The following is a 20,828-nucleotide window of genomic DNA, read 5'->3' on the forward strand; positions in this document are numbered from 1 at the left end:
GAGCATCCACCTTCCAAGCTGTGGGATGAAACATTTTGTGCAAAACTTTGGCAACTGGTAATTTAGTGGAGAAGCGAACAGATCTATGTCTGGAGTCCCCATAACACTGTCAACTTTTGAAACACATGAGGATCCAGTTTCCACTCGTGAGGATCCACAATTTGTCTGCTCAACACATCCGCTAAGGAGTTCTGTGCTCCTGGTAGAAACCTTGCCTGAAGATTGAGGTGTAAACTGAGAGCAGTCTCCCACAAAATCATCGCTTGTCGCAAAGAGGGTACGAATGGGTTCCCCCTTGCTTGTTGATGTACCACATGACAGTAGTGTTGTCTGTTTGAATCAACACCTGTCCTGGGTGAAGTAAATCCTTGAAAGCCATCAATGCAAATTGGACTGCTAACATCTCCTTCAAGTTGATATGCAAATGTTGAAGTCTGACAGGCCATGTGTCTTGCACCCATTTTCCATTGAGGTGTGCTCCCCAAGCCTTGTCCGAGGCATCTGTCGTTAGAATCTGACTCGCCTCTGGTCGGGTCACAGAGAGTCCCTTGTTTAGGTGACATTCCTGAGCCCACCACAAAAATTCTTTCTGAATGCAAGGTATTATCGGAATGACAGTGTCTAGATCTTGGCAGTGTTGTGTCCATACATTTTTGAGATACCATTGAAGCTTCCTCATATGCAGTTTGGCATTGGGAAGCACCAGAATACAAGATGCCATGAACCCCAAGGCTTGAAGGACTGTCTTTGCAGTCAGCCTGGACTGTAGAGACATTTGATGGAAATAAAGAGAAAGGCTTCTTTGTTTGTCCGGGGTCAAAAGGCCATCTGGGAAGCTGTATTCAGTCTCACACCCAGAAAGCACATGTCCTGAGAGGGTACTAGACTGGACTTTGTTTCGTTCACAGAATACCCTAGGCATCTTAACACTACCATCACATACTGTAGATGATGCAGAAGTTCGCCTTTGTGTTGTGCAATAATCAGGCAATCGTCCAAATAAGGATAAATCTGTATTCCTTTTAACCTGAAAAGGCTATCACTGGAGCCAGAACCTTTGTGAACACTCTGGGCAGTAGATAAGCCAAAGGGCAATGCAGAGAACTGATAATGTAAATTTCCAGCCCAAAACGCAGGTACCTCCTGCAACTGGGCCTGATAGGAACATGAAGATAAGCCTCTTTGAGATCCAGAGTTACCATCCAGTGATCTTTTCCCAACAGAGGTAAAAGCTGTTGTAACGCCAGCATTTTGAACTTTGGAATGTCCAGATAAGTGTTGAGGATAGATAAATCCAAAATTGGTCTCCACGTGTTCCCTTTCTTTGGTACTAGAAACAGGCGAGAATAAAATCCTAGTCCCACTTCTGACAGAGGAACTGGCTGTATAGCTCCTATTTGAAGAAGTAAAGAAATCTGCTTGTGAGCCTCTATCCTTTGCCGAGGAGGAACGTCTGGCATGCCTTTGAAAGGAGGCAATGTATGGAAATAGAACTTGTAGCCTCGGATTATAATGTCCAATACCCATTTGTCCTGGGTGACTAAAAGCCAGTTTTGCTTGAAGAGTGTTAATTTTCCTCCCAAAGGAGCTGCCAGGGAAGAAGAATCTGGCAGCTGAAAATGCAGGTCATTGGGCCTGTTTACGAAAGGACTGGCCCCTGCCCTCACCTGCAGATTGTGCAGGTGAACTCCAAGTTCTAGGCCTGAATGTACTGTGAGCTCTGCCCCTGCCACGTCTAGATCTACCCCTAGACTGAGAATCAGAAGAAGGGTAGGTCCACCCCTTAGTAGGCCAATTTCTACTAAACTTTGGAGGTTGCACCTGCAAAAAATCTTTAACAGTCTGCATAGACTTAGCCTTGTCTTCCATTTTCTTCAAAACCGACACCACAGGGGGACCAAACAAAACTTCGGGCTGTAAAGGGGCATCCAGAATTCTAGTTTTAACATGCTCGGACAAATTCTGATCCTTAAGCCAGGCGTGCCTATGAAGAACTGATCCAGTGGCAGCCACCCTAGAAGAGGCCTGTACAGCATCAAAACCACACTGCAAAGAATGCTTACCCACCTGTTCAGAGACATGTACTAAATCCTGCAATTCTTTACACTCTATGCCCTCTGCCAAAGCATCCACTTTAGATTTTAGCTGAGAAAGGAGGAAATTCTGATACTTCAACATATGAAACTGGCAATTTAAAGCCCTCATTGCTAAAGTAGAAGAGGTATACACCTTCTTACCCCATCTATCCAAAGCTCTAGCTTCCTTATCTAGAGGAACCGGATTCTTTACAACAGAAGCTCTAACACCCTTAGGCCCCTGACTAATAGTTTCTGGGTCCGCCCTAGGACTCTTATACAGATATTTATGAGCCTCAGGCACCCTGTAATACCTGTCCGGTTTAACTGGTGCAGGAGGCAAAGAATCTGGATTAAGGGAAGCCTCCGAAAAAACATCTTGAACAACATCCAAAACAGGAGGTATAGCCAAGGGTCTATGCTGTGGTAAAAACAAGAATTCCCTAAGCCTCTTTCGTGAATCTGAGAAATCCTGTCCTTCCCACTTAAAATGCTCCCTCATGGAATGCAGAGTTTCAGAAAATGAAAAATCCTCTGGAGGAGAAGCAGAAGGAGTGGAATCCTCTGCATCAGAATCCGAATAAGGGGGAAAATCTTGAATATCTTCAGCAGAAGAGTCTGAGTCGTCTGAGGCCTGATCCAAACTTTCCAACTCTGGCTCCACCCTGGGCCTCTTATCAGGAGGGGGCATAGAACCTCTAATTAAAGTAATCAAATCTTCTGCCATTTTAAGCATGTGCTTTTTAGGCACAGACCCTGAAGTACCTGGAGGGATACCAGAGGAAGGCAAAACAGACCTGCCCTTAGAAGAAGCCTTAGAAATAGTAGCAAAAGGCCTAACCACCTTAGGCATAGAAGGGAGAACAGTAACCTGAGAGGCCCCTTCAGCTTGACCTGACTCCTGTGAGGCCACATCCTGCAAAATCAAAGTTTCCCCTGAGACTCAACAGAAACTTCAGCCGGATCCACCTGCTCCACTGTAGCTTCTAGGACCGGCGTCCGAACGGACGAATCAACCTGTCTAGGTTTCAAGGATTTGTCTTTGCGCTTCTTCAGGAAGCGGCGCCGGAGGATCCGACGGCATATTATAATTACACCGCTACCAAAGACTAACCTAGCACAATCTAACCTTCTTTATAGTGCGCTTATTAAACCTAGCACAAAACCGACACACTACGCCGTGGTCCGTCCCAACCAAGGAATGCAAAGAGAGTGATAATCCCTATGCGGTATCTGTTTCCCACAAGAAATACAATTATTCACTTTTTCTGACATCCGGAATTAACTGAGGCAAGAAAAACAAAAATATTCCGCAACGGGGTACTTAGCCCAACTTGGTTTCGGTCTGAAACTCAGAATACGAAAATTTCAGAACGCCGAACGGCACTTGCAACGCTGCTTCTGCATCGGACCATGCGGCAAAAAAGACTGAGGATATGACGTCGGTCATGCGCTTTTATACCCTGACGCTCTGATGTCAGATCTGAGCGCCCATGACCGACGTCAGCCTAATACTTTGGTATTCGGGCCGACCGAGGACAGCGGACTACCCATATGTAAGGACTGCAGCAATGTGAGATGAAGAACATCTGTGTTGTCCAACATTTTGTACCATAACAAAAGCAATGTTATCCTTATGTAATAGATAATAAATGGTTACCAAAAAGGGAGACCATCAAAGACCTACAGGTAGTAATCGACAATGTACTTAAATATCATCAGCAAACCAGCATGACTAAGTGCTACAGAATTATGAGAAACATTTCAGAACTATCACTACCATGAAACAGGATGTCCTATTCCCATTTAATTTAGCAATAACCCATGACTGGGGCGTGGGTATCACAGGATTTACCCATGAATGGTGCATTTAATCAAAGATAGCTGTGGGTAAATCCTGGGATACCCACATCCAGGAGTGGGAAAAATGATATTATACAATGACATTATTTAAGAAAGAAATTGCTTACCTTTCTTAAACAATGCTTCTGTATAATGGAACTTTAGTGTCCTTCTACTGGCTTCTTGATTTACTGATGTATTACGCATGCTTATGGTACATACGTTTGCATGACAGCACAATACATCAGTACAGTGCTAGGTCACAGGCATACAAGAGAGCATACCAATATTGGTTTGCCTCTGTCTTTTTAATTATTTACACATTCAGAAAGTGTCTCAGCATTACTGAAATGAGGGATAGGACAAAATGAGGAAAGTGAGGGACATTCTGTTAAAAACCTAGTAAGGTGAAAGACATTTCAGTCTCTGATGTTAGCAGAACTATACCTTTTAACTGTCCAAATTTTTGCAGAGTGCCCTGATTTTTTTCTTCTGTTTTGCTCCATCCACCTTAAAATATTCGAAGATCTTGATATAAAGTCACACTAGTTAAGCGATTGGACTTTTTTTCTGTTGGGATATATTCACAATGGGCACGCTTACAGGGGGGTCCGATCAGTGTGCTCATTTTTGCACAGCAATGAGCTGTTATTGTACAATAAGGCTTATACAAGATCAGTCCTTGAGTACTGTAGCTCAGCATGCACCTACTCTTCAAGACAGATAAGGAGGATGGAAAGAAGTCAGAAATCATTTAGTTTGAATATGCCTGGTTTAGGGTATATCAGCTATGGTAGTAGACGAATACTAAATTTCTTTACTTTTAGGTACAAGTTATTAAAGGGTGACCTTAAAATGACATTTAAGAACAAACAATGATTACTTAGCAGCATCTCTATATCACATGACTTGAACACAGGGTGCATTTACCTAGAAACAAATGCAGGATCAAAACTAGCAACTTTGCTGTTAGGGGTGGACATTTGTGGAACTCGCTTCCTTTAGAGATTAGGCAAGTTGACTACTATAACAATGTTCAAAGGTTTAACGATCAAAAAGAGCGATGACAAGAGTATTTGATCCACGGCTCTGTAGAAGTATGCGCCTATCTAGACTTGTATGAGGCTGTGAGCTGAGCTAACCTTAACACAATGAAATAGTAATGTATTTTACAGACTTTCTGACTTGCACTTTTCCTTACAGACTTCCTTTTCCTTAACAAAGAGTAATTAAAATAAAACAAAAATAAAATACTCTTCAGCTCTGTCACCATTAAGCCTCTATTCCTTCTCTTCAAATAACCCGCGGTGGTGGTGCTGCAGTAGCATTGTCGCCTCACAGTAAGACGCTGTCCGGTTCGATTCTCAGCTAGAGCGTCTTCTGTGTGGAGACATGCGTGAATGGGCGTACCCTCGTTGAAAGTTGTGCGTCAGGGCTGGTAACTCGGCACGTAAAAATCAACTACCAATCATTAGCGGACCGGAGTTCCACTGTGGCGACCCCTAACCGGGAAAGCCGAAAGACACAACAACAACAACAACAACCACCACCTTCTCTTCAAATAAGTTGCAAATTCTTTCCAAGCTGAATTTCTCTCATCATCAGACTTTCTATTTGTTTTCTTCTCCAGGAAGACAGAGGAGTTAAAATACAAAAATATGTATAAGTATATTTACAGATGTTAGGCTTCCATAGACACTGCTGCCTTGCATCGCTTGCTTCATTTGCAAACTAGAGTGACTTCTGTCTGGAGTCTACATGCCCCTGCCATGTCTACATTCCATGGGGATGAACTGGTGATACTTAAACTACCCACCATGTATGTCTGCATGTGCATATGCATCCCACAATGGACTAGTGCTCCATCCAGGAGTAGTTCTTGCCTTTGGTCAACTGCTTGCACAACAGGCTCATTTCAATCCTAAACTGAATAAATCAGGTATGATCAAGACAGATGGTTAGAGAGCTGGAAGAACTTTTCAAATGCAAACCCCAAATGCAATTGAAATAAAACTTCTGTATCTGTACACATCAGATTATTTTCATATACACATGCACCTTTACATATATATACATGCACACATTTTTCAATAAGCTGCTTCTATCTCACAACTGCTGCAAACAATATGATTTGGAATTTCATGCAAATATGGAAAAAATACACCAATAATGGAATTCAAATCTTACACTCCTGCAACATAAAACCCACCCACATTGTTGCCCCCTAGTTAATCTAATCAACTCTGTAGCTGTACCTTGTGAAAATTGCAATTGTTTTCTAAGTATCCTCACCTAAAAACAGTGCTTTTTACACTAGAGGATAGCCACAGATGTAGTCAACACAACCAGTGCACTATCAGTTAAACTATATTAGCAGAAATTACCTTCACAACTTTGTAGCGTTCTAGAAGACGACAAAGCATACGTGCCTCCAGTTTGCCAACATTCATGGAGCATCGGATCTCAGTCTGGGACATTCCTTTAGGTCCCTTACTCGCAACTGTATCAGTTCAGAAAAAAAAAGTATTAATTACATTTCTATAACCACAACACAAACATCAAGATATAGTAAAGTATAGATAATGCTAAGTAGTTAATAAAATTGCGTTATGACACAAGTGTTATGAAAAAAAAGATCACTTAAATAATTAACATACTTTAAAATCCATGGTATACTACTTTTCATTAAATGGCTGAAACTTCGAGTTGAGAGTGGCAACAAACTTGGGTTAATAAAGGTTAACCAGAGCAGAGACATTAGAAAGGCAAATATATTGCAAGGGAGCTCTTTCATCTCTAGACTAACTGCAGACAGTTCTACTCACATAATACAACTTAAAACAGGCAGAGACTTGCAAATTACTCAGGCCAGAAACAATAAAGAAGGGCAGATGCCACCAAAAAAAAACTGTGTACAAGCAGCAGCAAAATACAAAAAGAAAGTACTTGGAGGAGGATATAAAGATATCTAAAATGTAAACACACTAGAGGAGCTGATGCAAAGCTCCCTCCTACAATAACTACCTGCACAAAACTGGAAATACACAGGATCCAATGGGAGACAGAAAAGGAACTACAACGGCTGAACTATCTTCCCTTGGAGGAGTGCTTGGCCTAAAGCATTGCCATCTTGATGAAGACCAAACTCCTCTTGGAGGAAATTAAGAAAGAAAATAGGGTTCATCACATGACCTAAAGCCTGTAAAACGCATGGGTCATCCCATCACACAGATGCATGCTTACTGCTAGATGGAAAGAACCTACGTAGGGCATCCATAACAATAAAACAAGCTGAAAACAGAATGAGAGCCAGAGCCCTTAGTTGGTCATATCTTCCACTGTAACGACTTGACAAAGTGAGAAAATGATGGATACCTAGTTATCTAGGTTTGTGGAAAAGTAAACCACAAATACTTTTCTTAAAATAAAACTGGATCTGAACAACTAAAAAAATGAAGAATGCACATACAAACTCAAACAGTTAAAATGGCAACTTAAGAACCTCAGCCTGTGACCCTTGTGCATTACTAATACAACACATGCAATTAATGTCTTCTTATGTAAGTAGATCAATCATCAGCAGTATGTGCAAGCTGCATTAATACTGTTAAGAATGGGCTGGCACTCTTTTTAACCACTGACTAATTATTAAATAGGAATTAAGGGGAGGGTAGCCACTTTTATAAGCAGTAATATGAAAAATAAAGACTGCAGGAAGTGTAAATTGCTAAAAAAAAACGTCAATATCAATTTAAATTAAACCTACTACTGCATGATTTGTAAAGACAGCAAACTAAGTAAATGTTGCTGTCACTCTACAGTTCTTAAACATAAAGGTGCAATTACACAGTTCATATTGCATGACCCAGTGTTTTTAACTGCCAGTGCGATTATGTAGTTCATGTAAAGCAGCCTAGCATTTTAACAACTGCCCTTAAGAGACTGCAAGCTCACCACAGATGTAAAATGGTATTGCATTATCGTACACAGCATTACAGTAAGTTATTACAGCTCAACTATTTATTTAATTTATGATGATGACTACATAAGGATGCATAGCCTTCTCTCAAGCATCATACTCATCACCATAGTACTTATCTGTAACACTTTTATTTTGATGCCTACAAAAGTACAGTTTTGTACCTACCATAAATGTAGAAGTTCGAGTGTATACACTGCTGCAGTCATTACACTTGGGTTATCCTGCCATCAGGCGGTTCCCCAGTCGGCCTGAGTTCCAACGTCTTGGTCCGGCGTCAGTTGGTGTCACCTCCTCCTTGACGTCAGTGCGACAGGGGTATAGAAGATGCAGCCGACGCCATTTTCTTCAGTTTTTCTTGTCCCAGATGTCAGGTGCCTCTAAATATGTAGGCAATTCCAGTTGCTAATAAAACATGCATAAGAAAAGCAAAAAACAACTTACAGCTACCAGCAAATACTCCCCATAGATAGTAAGGGTAGAAGACATAGGTATGTGCCAGCCAGTAAGAGGGGAAGGAGGGAGGGTAACCTGGACTGCAGCAGTGTATACACTCGAACATCTACATTTATGGTAGGTACAAAACTGTACTATGTTCATCGTGTTACACTGCTGCAGTCATTGTACTTGGGTAGAATCCCAAAGCTGAGGAAGGGTGGCTGGTCCTATAAGGCATTAGGGGTGGCTATAAGGCCCTGCAACACTGCAGTGGCGAAGCCAGCTCTGGATTTAGAGTATAGAGGCAGATGGTAATACTTGGTGAAGGTGTGTACAGAACTCCATGTTGCTGCTTCCAAAATATCCTTGGTAGGCACTCCCCTGAGGTAAGCAGTTGAAGTGGCTGTTGCCCTGGTGGAGTGAGATCTAATGCTGCTAGGTACAGGTTTTCCATGGTTATGTGTAGCAGAAACTTATACAATGTCCTATCCACTTTGAAATAGTCTGTTTTGAAATGGCTTTTCCCTGTGCTCCTGCAGCATATGCTACCAATAATTGCTCAGATTTTCTGAAAGCTTTGGTTTTGTCCAAGTAGAAGCGTAACTGCCTGTGAATGTCCAAAGAGTGCAGTAGTCTCTCCCCTTTATTCTGTGGTTTAGGATAAAAAGTTGGCAGGTGAATAGTTTGGTTTAGGGCCACACTGGATACCACCTTTGGCATAAAAGTAGGGTTAGTTCGTAAAGACACCCTGTCCTGGTGGAAAATGAGGAAAGGTTCCACTGCCATTAGTGCCTGTAATTCTGAAACTCTTCGTGCTGATGTTATTGCCAGGAGCAGAGCAGTTTTCCAAGAGATATATTTTAATTCTGCTGTGTTGGCTGGCTCAGAAGGAGGTAAAGTTAGCTTCTCCAAAACAAAGTTGAGGTCCCAAGTTGGAGTAGGAGCTCTACGGGGCGGTCTTATGTTTTTAGCCCCTCTGAGGTACTGTTTTAACAGAGGATTAGAGAAAATGATTGGATCCGTGTTGTAATGAGCAGAGATGGCAGAGGCGTGTATCTTGATGGATGAGAAGGAGAGTCCTTTGTCCAGCATCTCAGTTAAGTATTGTAGTATCTCAGGAATGTTTGGGACAAGAGGGTCAAGGCTGTGAGCTGGGTTCCAGGCAAAGAATCTCTTCTATTTATCCGAATAGGCTTTCCTGGTACTAGGCCTTCTGGCCTCCAGAATGACATCCATAACAGCTTTGGAGAGAGGCATTGCTTGCTTCACTAAGGAATCTTCCATGCAGCTAGGTTTAAGGTCTTTAGCTGGCTGTGTAGTATTTGTTTGTTGTGCTGAGTCAGCAGATGTGGGATTTGAGGCAAAATCCATAGGTTCATACTAGGCTATCTGCCCTACGGCATTTATAAGCCTAGCCAGAGTATGTTTGGCTTTCGCCACCCATTTTAAATTAATTTTGCTATGCCCTTTTTCGAGGTTAGTATACTGTGCCTCTGTCTAACAGTGACACAGAAGTGATACCCGGGGTAAACCTACGATCTCCCATCCACTCATCAAGATTCCTCTTGAAGAGGGTCAATGAGGGACTCTGCCTAACCTGGACTGGGATTTTATTCCAGAGTGAAGGGAGCCTCTGGGTTATGAATCTGTCCCTCCAGCATGTCCTATTTATTTCAGTGCTGAGGTTCAAGTCTCTCGAGCATGTAGCTTGATGGGATTTGGATTTTTTGAGGTGCAGCATGTCCCTTAATTCCAGGTTGGACATGGCTTTATATGTCAGGCACAGATCGCCTCTGAGCAGGCAGTATGCCACTGAGTAGAGCTGGAGTTTCTTTAACCGGGCAGCATATGGTATCTGTTTGAGCCCTTTGATCCTCTTGGTGAGGTACTTTTGGGGTCTTTCCAGTTGCTGCAGGTGTTTGGTAAGGTACATCCCAAAAGGGGCATTGTACTCGATTATGGGCCTTATGGGCCTGATGAAGGATGAGTAAAGAGGCACGATGACCTCCCCTGATCTAGATGTGAATCCCTTCATGATTAGGTGGGCTATATAAAATGTTTTTCTAACCACTTTGGCCACGTGGTTGTCAAATGAGAGATTGCTATCAACTTGGGTCCCCAGGTCCCTAATTACTTCTTCTGTACTTAATGGATTACCACCTATGTGGTAATTTGTGGGCATTTTGTTTTTGCCAAAGGGGATGACTATACACTTTTTGGCATTTAGCTTGAGGCCATGGCTCTGGCACCAGTTGTCTGTCTCTATGAGGCCCTTTTGGAGGATGCTTGTGTCGGCTGGATAGTCTATTATGGCGCCCAGTTTGCAGTCATCTGCGAACTTGGTCAGCCACAGTCCTTCCGTGTTGGCCTGTACCACCGAGAAATATATACCGAACAAGAGAGGTCCCAGGACTGAGGCTTGTGGGACGCCACTTGTAACTGGTTTGGAGTCTGACATGGCTCCAGCAATTCTAACCATGTGGGTTCTGTCCTTGAGCCAGTTTGCAACCCATCTAGTGGCATAGGGGTTTATATTTAAGCTGGTGAACTTAACTATAATGCCCGAGTGGGGTATTGTATCGAAAGCTTTTGCGAGGTCCAGGTAGGCTGTGTGGACCACCTTCCCTTCATCAATGGCCTTGGTGACGGTTTCAAAGAAGTCGAGCAGGTTTAAGAGGCAGGATCTGCCCTTAACAAAGACGAACTGGGTAGGATCCAGTGTCTGTAGGTCCCCAATATCTTTATTTATGAGGTCCATGATGATACTTTCCATAGCTTTGCAGACCAAGCTAGTCAGGCTTATGGGGCGATAGTTTCCAGGGTCCGTTGTTCTGCGGGCCACATGCCCTGAATACATCTGCCTGCCATGTGTGCTCCCCAGGCGTAATCCGATGCATCTGTTGTCAGTGTTTGCCTGGCTGTGGGTTGTGTAAAAGGCAAACTTTGTTGTGGTGACAAGCTTGAGCCCACCATTGAAATTCCTGTTGAAGGCAAGGGATTAGTGGTATAACTGTTTCCAAACTTTGACAGTGTTGAGACCATACATTCTTTAGGTACCATTGTAGTTTCCTCATATGCAGTCTGGCATATGGAATTAGTAGTATGCAGGATGCCATGTAACCCAAGGCCTGCAGAATTTTTCTTGCAGGGAGTTGGGTCTTTGTTGCCATCAATTGAAAGTATTGAGTCAGTTGTCCTTGTTTGTCAGGCATGAGAGAAGCCATCTGGGCCATTGTGTTCAAGCTGGCACCCAGGAATATAATCTCTTGTGAGGGCACTAGTTTTTATTTCTTTTCGTTTACTGTGTACCCCAGACAACTTAATAACTTTTTTACAAACCCCAGATGCTTTAGAAGAATGTCCTTGCTCTCTGCTTGAATCAGGCAGTCGTCCAGGTATGGATAAATTTGAATTCCTTTCTGTCTGCAAAATGCAATTACTGGTGCCAGGCACTTTGTGAAGACCCTGGGCACAGTAGATAAGCCAAAGGGCAGTGCAGAGAATTGGTAGTGCATTGAACCAGCTATGAATCTGAGGTATCTCTTCTGCAGTTTTGTCTGATAGGGACATGCAGGTATGCCTCTTTGTGGTCCAAAGTCACGAGCCAAGCTTTCTTGCCCAGCATGGGAAGAAGCTGCTGTAATGTCAACATTTTGAATTTCGGAACATCCAGGTAAGTGTTTAGAGATGAAAGATCCAGAATGGGCCTCCAGGTTTTGTCCTTTCTGGGTACCAGAAAGAGTCTTGAGTAAAATCCTTGTCCTTACTCCTGTGATGGTACCTTTTGAATAGCTCTCATATCCATGAGTGCTGTAATTTGTTTTTGAGCCTCTGCCCATTGATTTGGTGGCAGATTTGGCATTCCTTTTAACCTTGGCAGAGTGTGAAAGTGGAACCTGTAACCTTGAAACACAATGTTGAGAACCCATTTGTCTTTGGTGATCATTTGCCAATTGTGGCAGAAGTGTGCCAGTTTTCCTCCCAAGGGGGCTGCCAAGAAGGATTTGTTTGGCAGCTGTAGTGGGAAGTCATTGGAGCTGCTTTTTATATGGTTGGGGCCTGTCTTCCCCTTCTTTCTGGCCTGATGCAACCCATTGTCGAGGCCTGTAAGGACCTTGTGTTTGACCTCTACCTCTTGGACGTCTGTATCTTCCCCTTTGAGGTCTGTCTGTAATTGGAAAGGACCAATTCTTAGTTGGCCCGTTTCTGCTAAATCTAGGAGGCTGAACCTGTAAGAAATCCTTCACCGTTTGCATAGATTTTGCCTTATCCTCCATTTTCTTTAATACCTCTTCTGCCTTAACTCCAAATAACACATCCTGCTGCAAAGGTGCATCCAATAATTTTGCTTTAACATGATCTGGTAACGTATGTTCTTTTAACCAAGCATGTCTTCTAATGACAGAGCCTGTAACTGCTGCTCTGCAGGTGGCCTCTAGAGAATCAAAACCCCATTGCAAAGTATGCTTTCCCACTTGTTCAGCTGCATGCAATAAATCCTGCATTTCTTTAAAATTAGGAGGATCTGATTCTGGAAGCATTTTTAGTTTTAACTGAGACAGTAAAAATTGCTGATATTTTAGCATGTGAAACTGGCAATTTAAGGCTCTCATTGCTAAAGTTGTAGACGTATATACTTTCTTTCCCCATCTGTCTAATGCTCTGGAATCTCTGTCAGAGGGAACTGGATTCTTGGCTGATGAGGCCTTAACTCCTTTGGGTCCCTGAGAAATAGTTTCAGGGTCAGCTACAGGGCTTTTATACAGAAATTTATGTGAGTCAGGGACTCTGTAGTATCTGTCAGGTTTAACAGGGGCTGGAGGTAAGGAATCAGGATTTAAGCTGGATTCAGTATACACATCATCCACAATATCTAACACTGGCGGAATAGCAAGGGGTCTCTGTTGAGGTAATAAAAGGAAGTCTCTGAGCCTTTTCTTGGATTCTGAGTAATCCTGGCCTTCCCAGTAGAAATGTTCCCTCATGGTATATGTAGGGTTTCCCCAAAGGAGTAGTCCTCAGGCGGTGAGGCTGATGGAATTGATTCCTCAGCATCAGAATCCTCATAAGGGGGTGAAGAGTATCCTAGGTCTGCGGATGAATGAGAAGAGATGGACACCTGGTCGGATGAGTCATAGTCTGCATCCTGTCTAGGCCTTTTATCAGGAGGGGGATGGGACCCCCTGATCAAAGTGATTAGGTCTTCGGCCATTTTGAGCATTTGTTTCTTAGGCATGGAGGCCTGTCCTGGAGAATGCTGTATTTGTTTCTTTGACTTTAAAGGAGGCTTAGACTTAGCTGAGGGTTTAATACTTAACGGAGTAGATCTGAAGACACCCTCTGAAGCTGTGGGTTGCTCAGCTACTCCGGATCCCTCTGAAAGGTTAGTCTCGGTAGGCTGAAGAGCTTGTGCATCCGAAGGCCCAGCCATCTCCACGTGGGAGTCAGAGGCGGCCTGTGGTTCTACAGAAGCGGTCATCAGGGGCTGCGAAGGCGCCTCACTGAAAACCAGAGAACCAGTGACTGGCCTAGAAGAGGCTTCGTCATCGGTTTTGGGCCTCAGATGCCTATCCTTGTCTTTGCGCTTTTTGTGTATTCCGGTCATCGGAAGTTCCGACGGCATGGTATAATTGAATTTTCTACCAAAATAATGTCGGGCAAAATCAAACCGACGTTTAATAGAGCGCTTGTTAAACCTAGCACAAAACCGACAACCAGTGATGTCGTGGTCAGGGCCTAGGCATGGGATACAATAGGAATGGAAATTCTTATGAGGTATTTGCTTCCCACAAGAAATACAGTTATTAACTTTTACTGACATTGGTCTGAGGCAAGAAAAAGTTTCCCCAACGGGGTACTTAGCTTTGTAGAATACTTCGGTTCTGGATTTGGAATGAAAATCTCAGGAGACTGCCGACCGGCACTTGCGAACTGCTTTTGCTTTGGGCACAGCGCGGCAAGAAAGACTGAAGAAAATGGCGTCGGCTGCATCTTATATACCCCTGTCGCACTGACGTCAGGGAGGAGGCGACAGCAACCGACGCCGGACCAAGACTTTGGAACTCAGGCCGACTGGGGAACCGCCTGACGGCAGGATAACCCAAGTGTAAGGACTGCAGCAGTGTAACATGATGAACATCTGAAATGAGGATGTAATATTCTTTTTTCTTAAAGCACCTTTACTGAATTGCCACTTGTGACACAGGCAAACTTACATTTATATAACAGAAAACAAACCATATTAACATATTCACACTTACAAACATCATACATCACAAACATTCTTCTGTACAAAATAATCAATCCAACATTACATAAGCTTGTCAATTCCTGCCTTTCCTTAAACCTCATTCCTCCTCCAAAATATTTTTCTGCATGTATTGTTCCCACAATCTATATATTTTTTTTTCAAATTTGTTCCTAACCTTTTCAAAAGAACCTATGTCTGGTCCTTTCATCTCTGTTAACAATATTCACTACTTGAAATACAGTTGGTTTAGACTTTGATTTCCATTTTCTAGTAACTGCTTTCTTTGGCAGCCACCAGAATTAAACTTAAGGCCTTACTATGGGTAGGCAATTCAGATCATGTATCCCAGCTCAAATAAGTAATTTCCTCAGTTAAACCCATTTGTTCACCCGGTACTTCGGACAGAGTACTCTGTACGGAATTTTTAGTTAGTCAACTCATTACACTCCAAAAAAAAGAAGTTATGTACTCACCATAACATTCCATGTTTGTAGTCCATCTCGCCCTTCATTCTTACTGATGGGATCGGAGGCGATCCTCGGCTCCAACTCAGTCTATTTACAAGCTAGAAGTCTTCTAGTTGGCTCGTGGCTAGGTAGGTATCCCATGGTGCACCAGTACAATCACCAGATCTTGTTTGCTGCTAACTAGGAGAAATAATAACAAACATACAGAAAGAAGCCAATAATAAAAGGTCTCCAGTGACTAATGATATTTTCTGTCTCCAGATACTTCCAGGATGGGGGTAGGAGGGTGGGTTCGTAAGAATGAAGGGCGATGGACTACAAACATGGAATGTTATGGTGAGTACATAACTTCTTTATGTTCTGTAGTGCTATCTTGCCTTCATTCTTACTGATGGGACAGCGTCCCTAGCACCTTATTCTTGGGTGGCTCAAGGAAAAATACTCCTGAGTACCGTGGAACCAAAGGATGCTCTACCCCTGGAGGTTAAATCCACTTTGTAATGAGTAATAAACATGTGAGGGGTAGCCCAAGTTGCTGCTGCACAGGTATTATCAAGTGGGACCCTGGCTTGAAAGGCCACAGAGGTAGATTGAGATCTCGTAGAATGAGCCTTAATTTTGAAAGGTAAAGGGCTTACCCTTCAGAAGTGTAAATGTAAGCTATACAGCTCGAGATCCAATATGAGAGGGTCACTTTGGAAACTGATAAACCTGACCCGGATACGGAGAAGGAAATAAATAATTGATCTGACTTCCTGAATTCCTTAGTCTGGTGCAAATAGAAACGTAATTGTCTATAAACTTCCGACATGAAACCTGTATTCTTCTGCATTGGAATGATTTGGGAAGAACACCAGAAGTTCTATGGATTGGTTCAAAGTGCTATGGGAACAAACCTTGGGGACAATGGACGGATCTTGGGTACTGCGTCAGTTGCTGTATCATCTTCCATGACGTCAGGTAGCCAGGGGTATAAAGCATGCAGCCGACACCATTACATCAGTTTTTCTTGCCCCAAATGGCAGGTGCCCCCATAATGGAAAGCAATTATATACAAGGTTACACCTCCAACAAAAAAGCAAATACACCAGAAACCTTTAAGCATAGTAAACAAGAGTAGAGGTATAGTCAACAGAAGTCAGGGGGCTGGAGGGAGGGTAACCAGGACTGCAACAGTAAATGCACTCTAACATCTACATTCATAGTAAGTGTACACAACTGTACTAAGTTCTTCGTGCTTCACTGTTGCAGTCATTACATTTGGGTAGATTCCTAAAGCTAAGGAAGGGAGGAGGCAATCAGATAGCATTAGATAGCATAGACTGCAGTGGCAAAACCAGCTCTGGATTTTGAAAAAATTGGCAAGTGGTATTGCTTGGTGAATGTATGTACAGAACTCCAGGTAGCAGCTTCTAGGATGTCCCTGATAGGAACATCTCTGAGAAAGGCTGTAGAGGTAAATGCAGCCCTGGTGGAATGTTGTCTTATATCCTGTGGGGTAGATTGTCCATGGTGCTTATAGCAAAAATGAATGCAGTGGCCTATCCACTTAGAAATGGTTTGCTTTGAAATGGCCTTCCCCCTCTGCCCCTGCAGCAAATGCAACCAGCAGCTGTTCAGATTTCCTGAGAGGCTTAGTCCTGTCCAAGTAAAATCTAAGTTGTCTGTGCACATCCAAGGACTGCAGTATTCTTTCCCCTTTGTTCTGTGGATTAGAAAAGAAGGTTGGGACATGAATGCACTGATTATGGGCCAAACTGAATACCACCTTGGGCATAAAGGAGGGATTGGTCTTGAGGGACTCCCTGTCCACATGAAAGATGATGAAAGGCTCCACTGCCATGAAGGTCTGCAATTCAGACACTCTTCTTGCTGAAGTGATGGATAGAAGGAAGGCTGTTTTCCAAGAAAGGAATTTCAACTCTGCATTTGCAGCTGACTCAAAGGGAGGTAGAGTGAGCTTTTCCAATACAAAGTTAAGGTCCCAGGCTGGAGTAGGGGCTCTCCTGGGTGGTCTTAAGTTTTTGGACCTTCTGAGGAATTGCTTCAGCAGTGGATGAGAGAAGAGGGGTGGCTCTGTATTATAATGAGCTGAAATGGCCGAGGCATGAATTTTGATGGAAGAAAAGGAAAGGCCCTTGTGAAGCATCTCAGTTAAGTATTGAAGAATGTGCGGTAAATTGGGCACTGTTGTGTCCATCCCCTGAGTTTGGCTCCAGGAACAGAATTGTTTCCATTTTTCAGCATAGGATTTTCTAGTACTAGGCCTCCTTGCTTCCAGAATAACATTCATCACTTGCTTACTGAGGGATGGTAACGGAGAGATCATGTAATTAGTCAAGCTGCAAGATTCAGGGTTTGAAGCTGTGGGTGCAGAATCTGGCCCTCCTGCTGGGACAGCAGGGCAGGGGTCTGAGGCAGGTGCTATGGTTCCAGAAGTGAGACACTGCGCAGGAGGGAGTACCAGTTTTGGTGTGGCCAGTCTGGTGTAATAAGTATTGCCCTTGGTTTGTCCTGTTTGATCTTTAGTAGCACTTTGGAGAGGAGAGGCAGAGGGGGAAAGGCATAAACTGATAGTTTTTTCCAGGTGAAGGACAGGATATCCACTTTCCAGGCTCGTCTGTGGGGAGTCCTTGTGCAGAATTTGTCCAATTGGTAGTTCTGAGGGGAGGCAAACAGGTCTGTCTCTGGGCTCCCCCATTTTTTTTCTCAAAATGTTGAATATCTTTGGTTCCAGTTTCCAATCATGTTGGTCCATGAGATTTCTGCTTAGGTCGTCTGCCAGTGTATTTAGCTTGCCTGGCAGGAATTGAGCTTTTAGGTGCACTTGGTAGCTCAAGCCATGGCTAGTCTGCAAAGAGGATATGAGTGGGTTCCCCCTGCTTGTTTATGTATCACATAACCGTGGTGTTGTCCATCTTTACCAATAATTGTCCTGGAAGAATGTGGTCCTTGAAGGCCGTCAGAGCCTTCTGTACAGCTAACATTTCTTTTTGATTGATATGCAGGTGCATTTGACTTGGGTTCCATTTGCCCTGAATGCACTGCCCTGCCAAGTGAGCCCCCCATGCATAGTCTGATGTGTCTGTTAGGGTTTGGGCAGCAGGGGGTAGAATGAATGGCAGTCCCTTGTTGTGGTGGCAAACCTCTGCCCACCAAAGGAATTTTGTCTTTAAGCAAGGGATGATAGGAATCATTAATTCTAGGTACTGAGAATGTTGACACCATAGGCTTTTTAGATACCATTGTAGTTTCCTCATATGCAGTCTTGCATATGGAATTAGTAGAATGCAAGAGGCCATGAACCCCAGGGCTTGCAGTATTTTCCTTGCAGATAGCTGGGTCTTTGTGGCCAGTAGTTCGAAGTAGGCTGTCAAATGAACTTGTTTCTCTGGCGTGAGGTAGGCCATCTAGGAAGTTGTATTTAAGCTTGCTCCCAGGAATTCAATTTGTTGGTAGGGTACTAGATGTGATTTCTTTTCATTTATGGTGTACTCCAGAGAAGTTAGTAATTTCTTTACAAATGCCAGATGATTTAATAGTATGTCCTGGCTTTCTGCCTGAGTTAGACAATCGTCCAGGTATGGGCATATTTGAATATTTCTTTGCCTGCAAAATGCAATGACTGGAGCTAGGCACTTTGTGAATACCCTGGCTGCAGTAGTTAAGCCAAAGGGCAGTGCAGAGAACTGATAGTACATGTAGTCTGCTCTGAATCGTAGGTATCTTCTGCAAAATTCCCTTATTGGGATGTGCAGGTAGGCTTCCTTTAAATCCAGTGTTGCCAACCAGGCATTTTTACCTAGCATGGGAAGCAGCTGATGAAGAGTTAGCATTTTGAATTTTGGGATTACCAAAAAAGTGTTTAGGATAGACAGGTCCAGGATAGGACGCCAGGAATTGTCTTTTCTGGGTGCCAGGTAAAGTCTTGAGTAAAACCCTTGCCCCCATTCCTCTTCTGGGACAGGTTGAATAGCACTGATGCTTTTGAGCCTCTGCCCCACTGATTTGGGGGTAGGTCTGGCCAACAGTTTGGGGTTGGTAAGGAGTGGAAGTGGAATTTGTATCCTTGGGAAACTATATTTAAACCCATTTGTCTTGGGTAATGAATTCCCAGTTTTTTGCATGCAGGGCGATGTTTCCCCCTAAAGGAACAGTCAGTTGAGCAGGGCTTGGAAGGTTTAAAGTTAAGTCATTGTGACAGTTTACCATAGGGGGGTGTCTTACTACTCCCAGCTTTGGAAGTGGGAGCCCCCCACTGCTTAGGCCTGTGAGTGCCTTGAGACTGAAGCCTGAGTGGTCTGCTGGTTCTGGGTTTGGACTGAGAAGGCCTGGAAGAGGCAGGAAAGGACCAACTCTTAGAAGGCCAGTGCCTTCTAAATCTGGGAGGCTGTAGTTGCAGGAAATCTTTTAACAGTTTGCATAGATTTAGTTTTTTCCTCCATCTTTTTAATAGGTTCATAGGTTCATACTAGGCTATCTGCCCGAGGGCATTTACAAGCCTAGCCCATCGTTTTGTGGCTTACGCCACCCCTTTAGTATGGGGAACTATACCCATTATTTTGCTGTGCCTCTGTCGAGCAGTGACACTGAGGTAATCCCTGGGGTATATCTGCGATCTCCCATCCATTGGTCAAGATTTCTCTTGAACAAGGCCAGCGAGGTGCTCTGCCTCACATGTACCGGGATTTTGTTCCACAGCATAGGGAGTCTTTGGGTGATGAATCTATCCCTCCAGCACGTCCTATTAATAGCCGTGTCGAGGTTTAAGTCTCCCGCCCTTGTGGCTCTGATGGATCTAGATTTTGAGGTGAAGCATATTCATCAAATCTGGGTTTGACATGGCCTTGTATGTTAGGCAAAGGTCACCTCTGAGCAAGCGGTAAGCGACTGAATAGAGCTGGAGTTCTTTCAGTTGGACAGCATAGGATAGATTTTTGAGACCCTTTATCCTTTTGGTGAGGAACTTTTGTGGCCTCTCCAGCTGCTGCAAGTGTCGGGTCAGATACATTCCGAATGGGGCATTGTACTCAATCATTGGTCTGATGAGTGATGAGTAAAGGGAGACTATAACCTCCCTTGATCTAGATGAGAATCCCTTCATGATAAGGTGGGCAATGTAGAAGGTCTTCCTAACTACTTTAGCTACATGGGTGTCGAATGACAGACTACTATCAACCTGGGTCCCCAGGTCCCTGATAACTTCTTCTGTGCTCAGTGGATTGCCACCTATTTGGTAGCTAGGGGTAACCTTGTTTTTCGAAGGGTATGACTATGCACTGTTTGGCATTTAACTTTAGGCCGTGGCTCTGGCACCAGTTATCCGTTTCTGTGAGACCCGTCTGAAGGATATCTGTGTCAGATGTGTTTTCTACTATGGCCCAGTTTGCAGTCATCTGCAAACTTTGTCAGCCATAACCCTCCTGTGTTTGCTTGTACTGGAAAAGTAGATGCCAAACAAGAGTGGGCCCAGGACTGAGCCCTGTGGGACACCACTTGTGACAGGCTTTGAGTCTGACATGGCGCCAGCAACTCTGACCCTGTGGGTTCTGTCACTCAGCCAGTTTGCAACCCATCTTGTGATGTATGGGTTAACATTTAAGCTGATGAGTTTTTCAATGATACCCGAGTGGGGTATTGTATCGAAGGCCTTAGCCAGATCGAGGTAGGCTGTATGGACTGCCTTTCCCTCATCAATGGCTTTGGTGACTGTTTCGAAAAAGTCAACCAAGTTTAAAAGGCATGATCTGCCTTTGACAAAGCCAAACTGGGTTGGA

General features: G+C 43.7%; 1 protein-coding gene across 1 annotated transcript in view; it reads right to left on the reverse strand.

Annotated features, from left to right (window-relative positions):
* GTF3C1 (general transcription factor IIIC subunit 1) overlaps positions 1-20,828 on the reverse strand; it is a gene marked incomplete in the record, with an annotated part of 1,808,906 nt that overhangs the window by 1,428,140 nt on the left and 359,938 nt on the right. The window contains 1 exon segment of the mRNA XM_044089472.1: positions 6,302-6,417. Within this exon segment, the coding sequence (XP_043945407.1) occupies positions 6,302-6,417 (116 nt within the window).

The sequence above is a fragment of the Protopterus annectens genome, chromosome 12.part0 (assembly GCF_019279795.1).
Source record: "Protopterus annectens isolate FY-2018-M chromosome 12.part0, PAN1.0, whole genome shotgun sequence".
Classification (NCBI taxonomy): Eukaryota; Metazoa; Chordata; order Ceratodontiformes; family Protopteridae; genus Protopterus; species Protopterus annectens.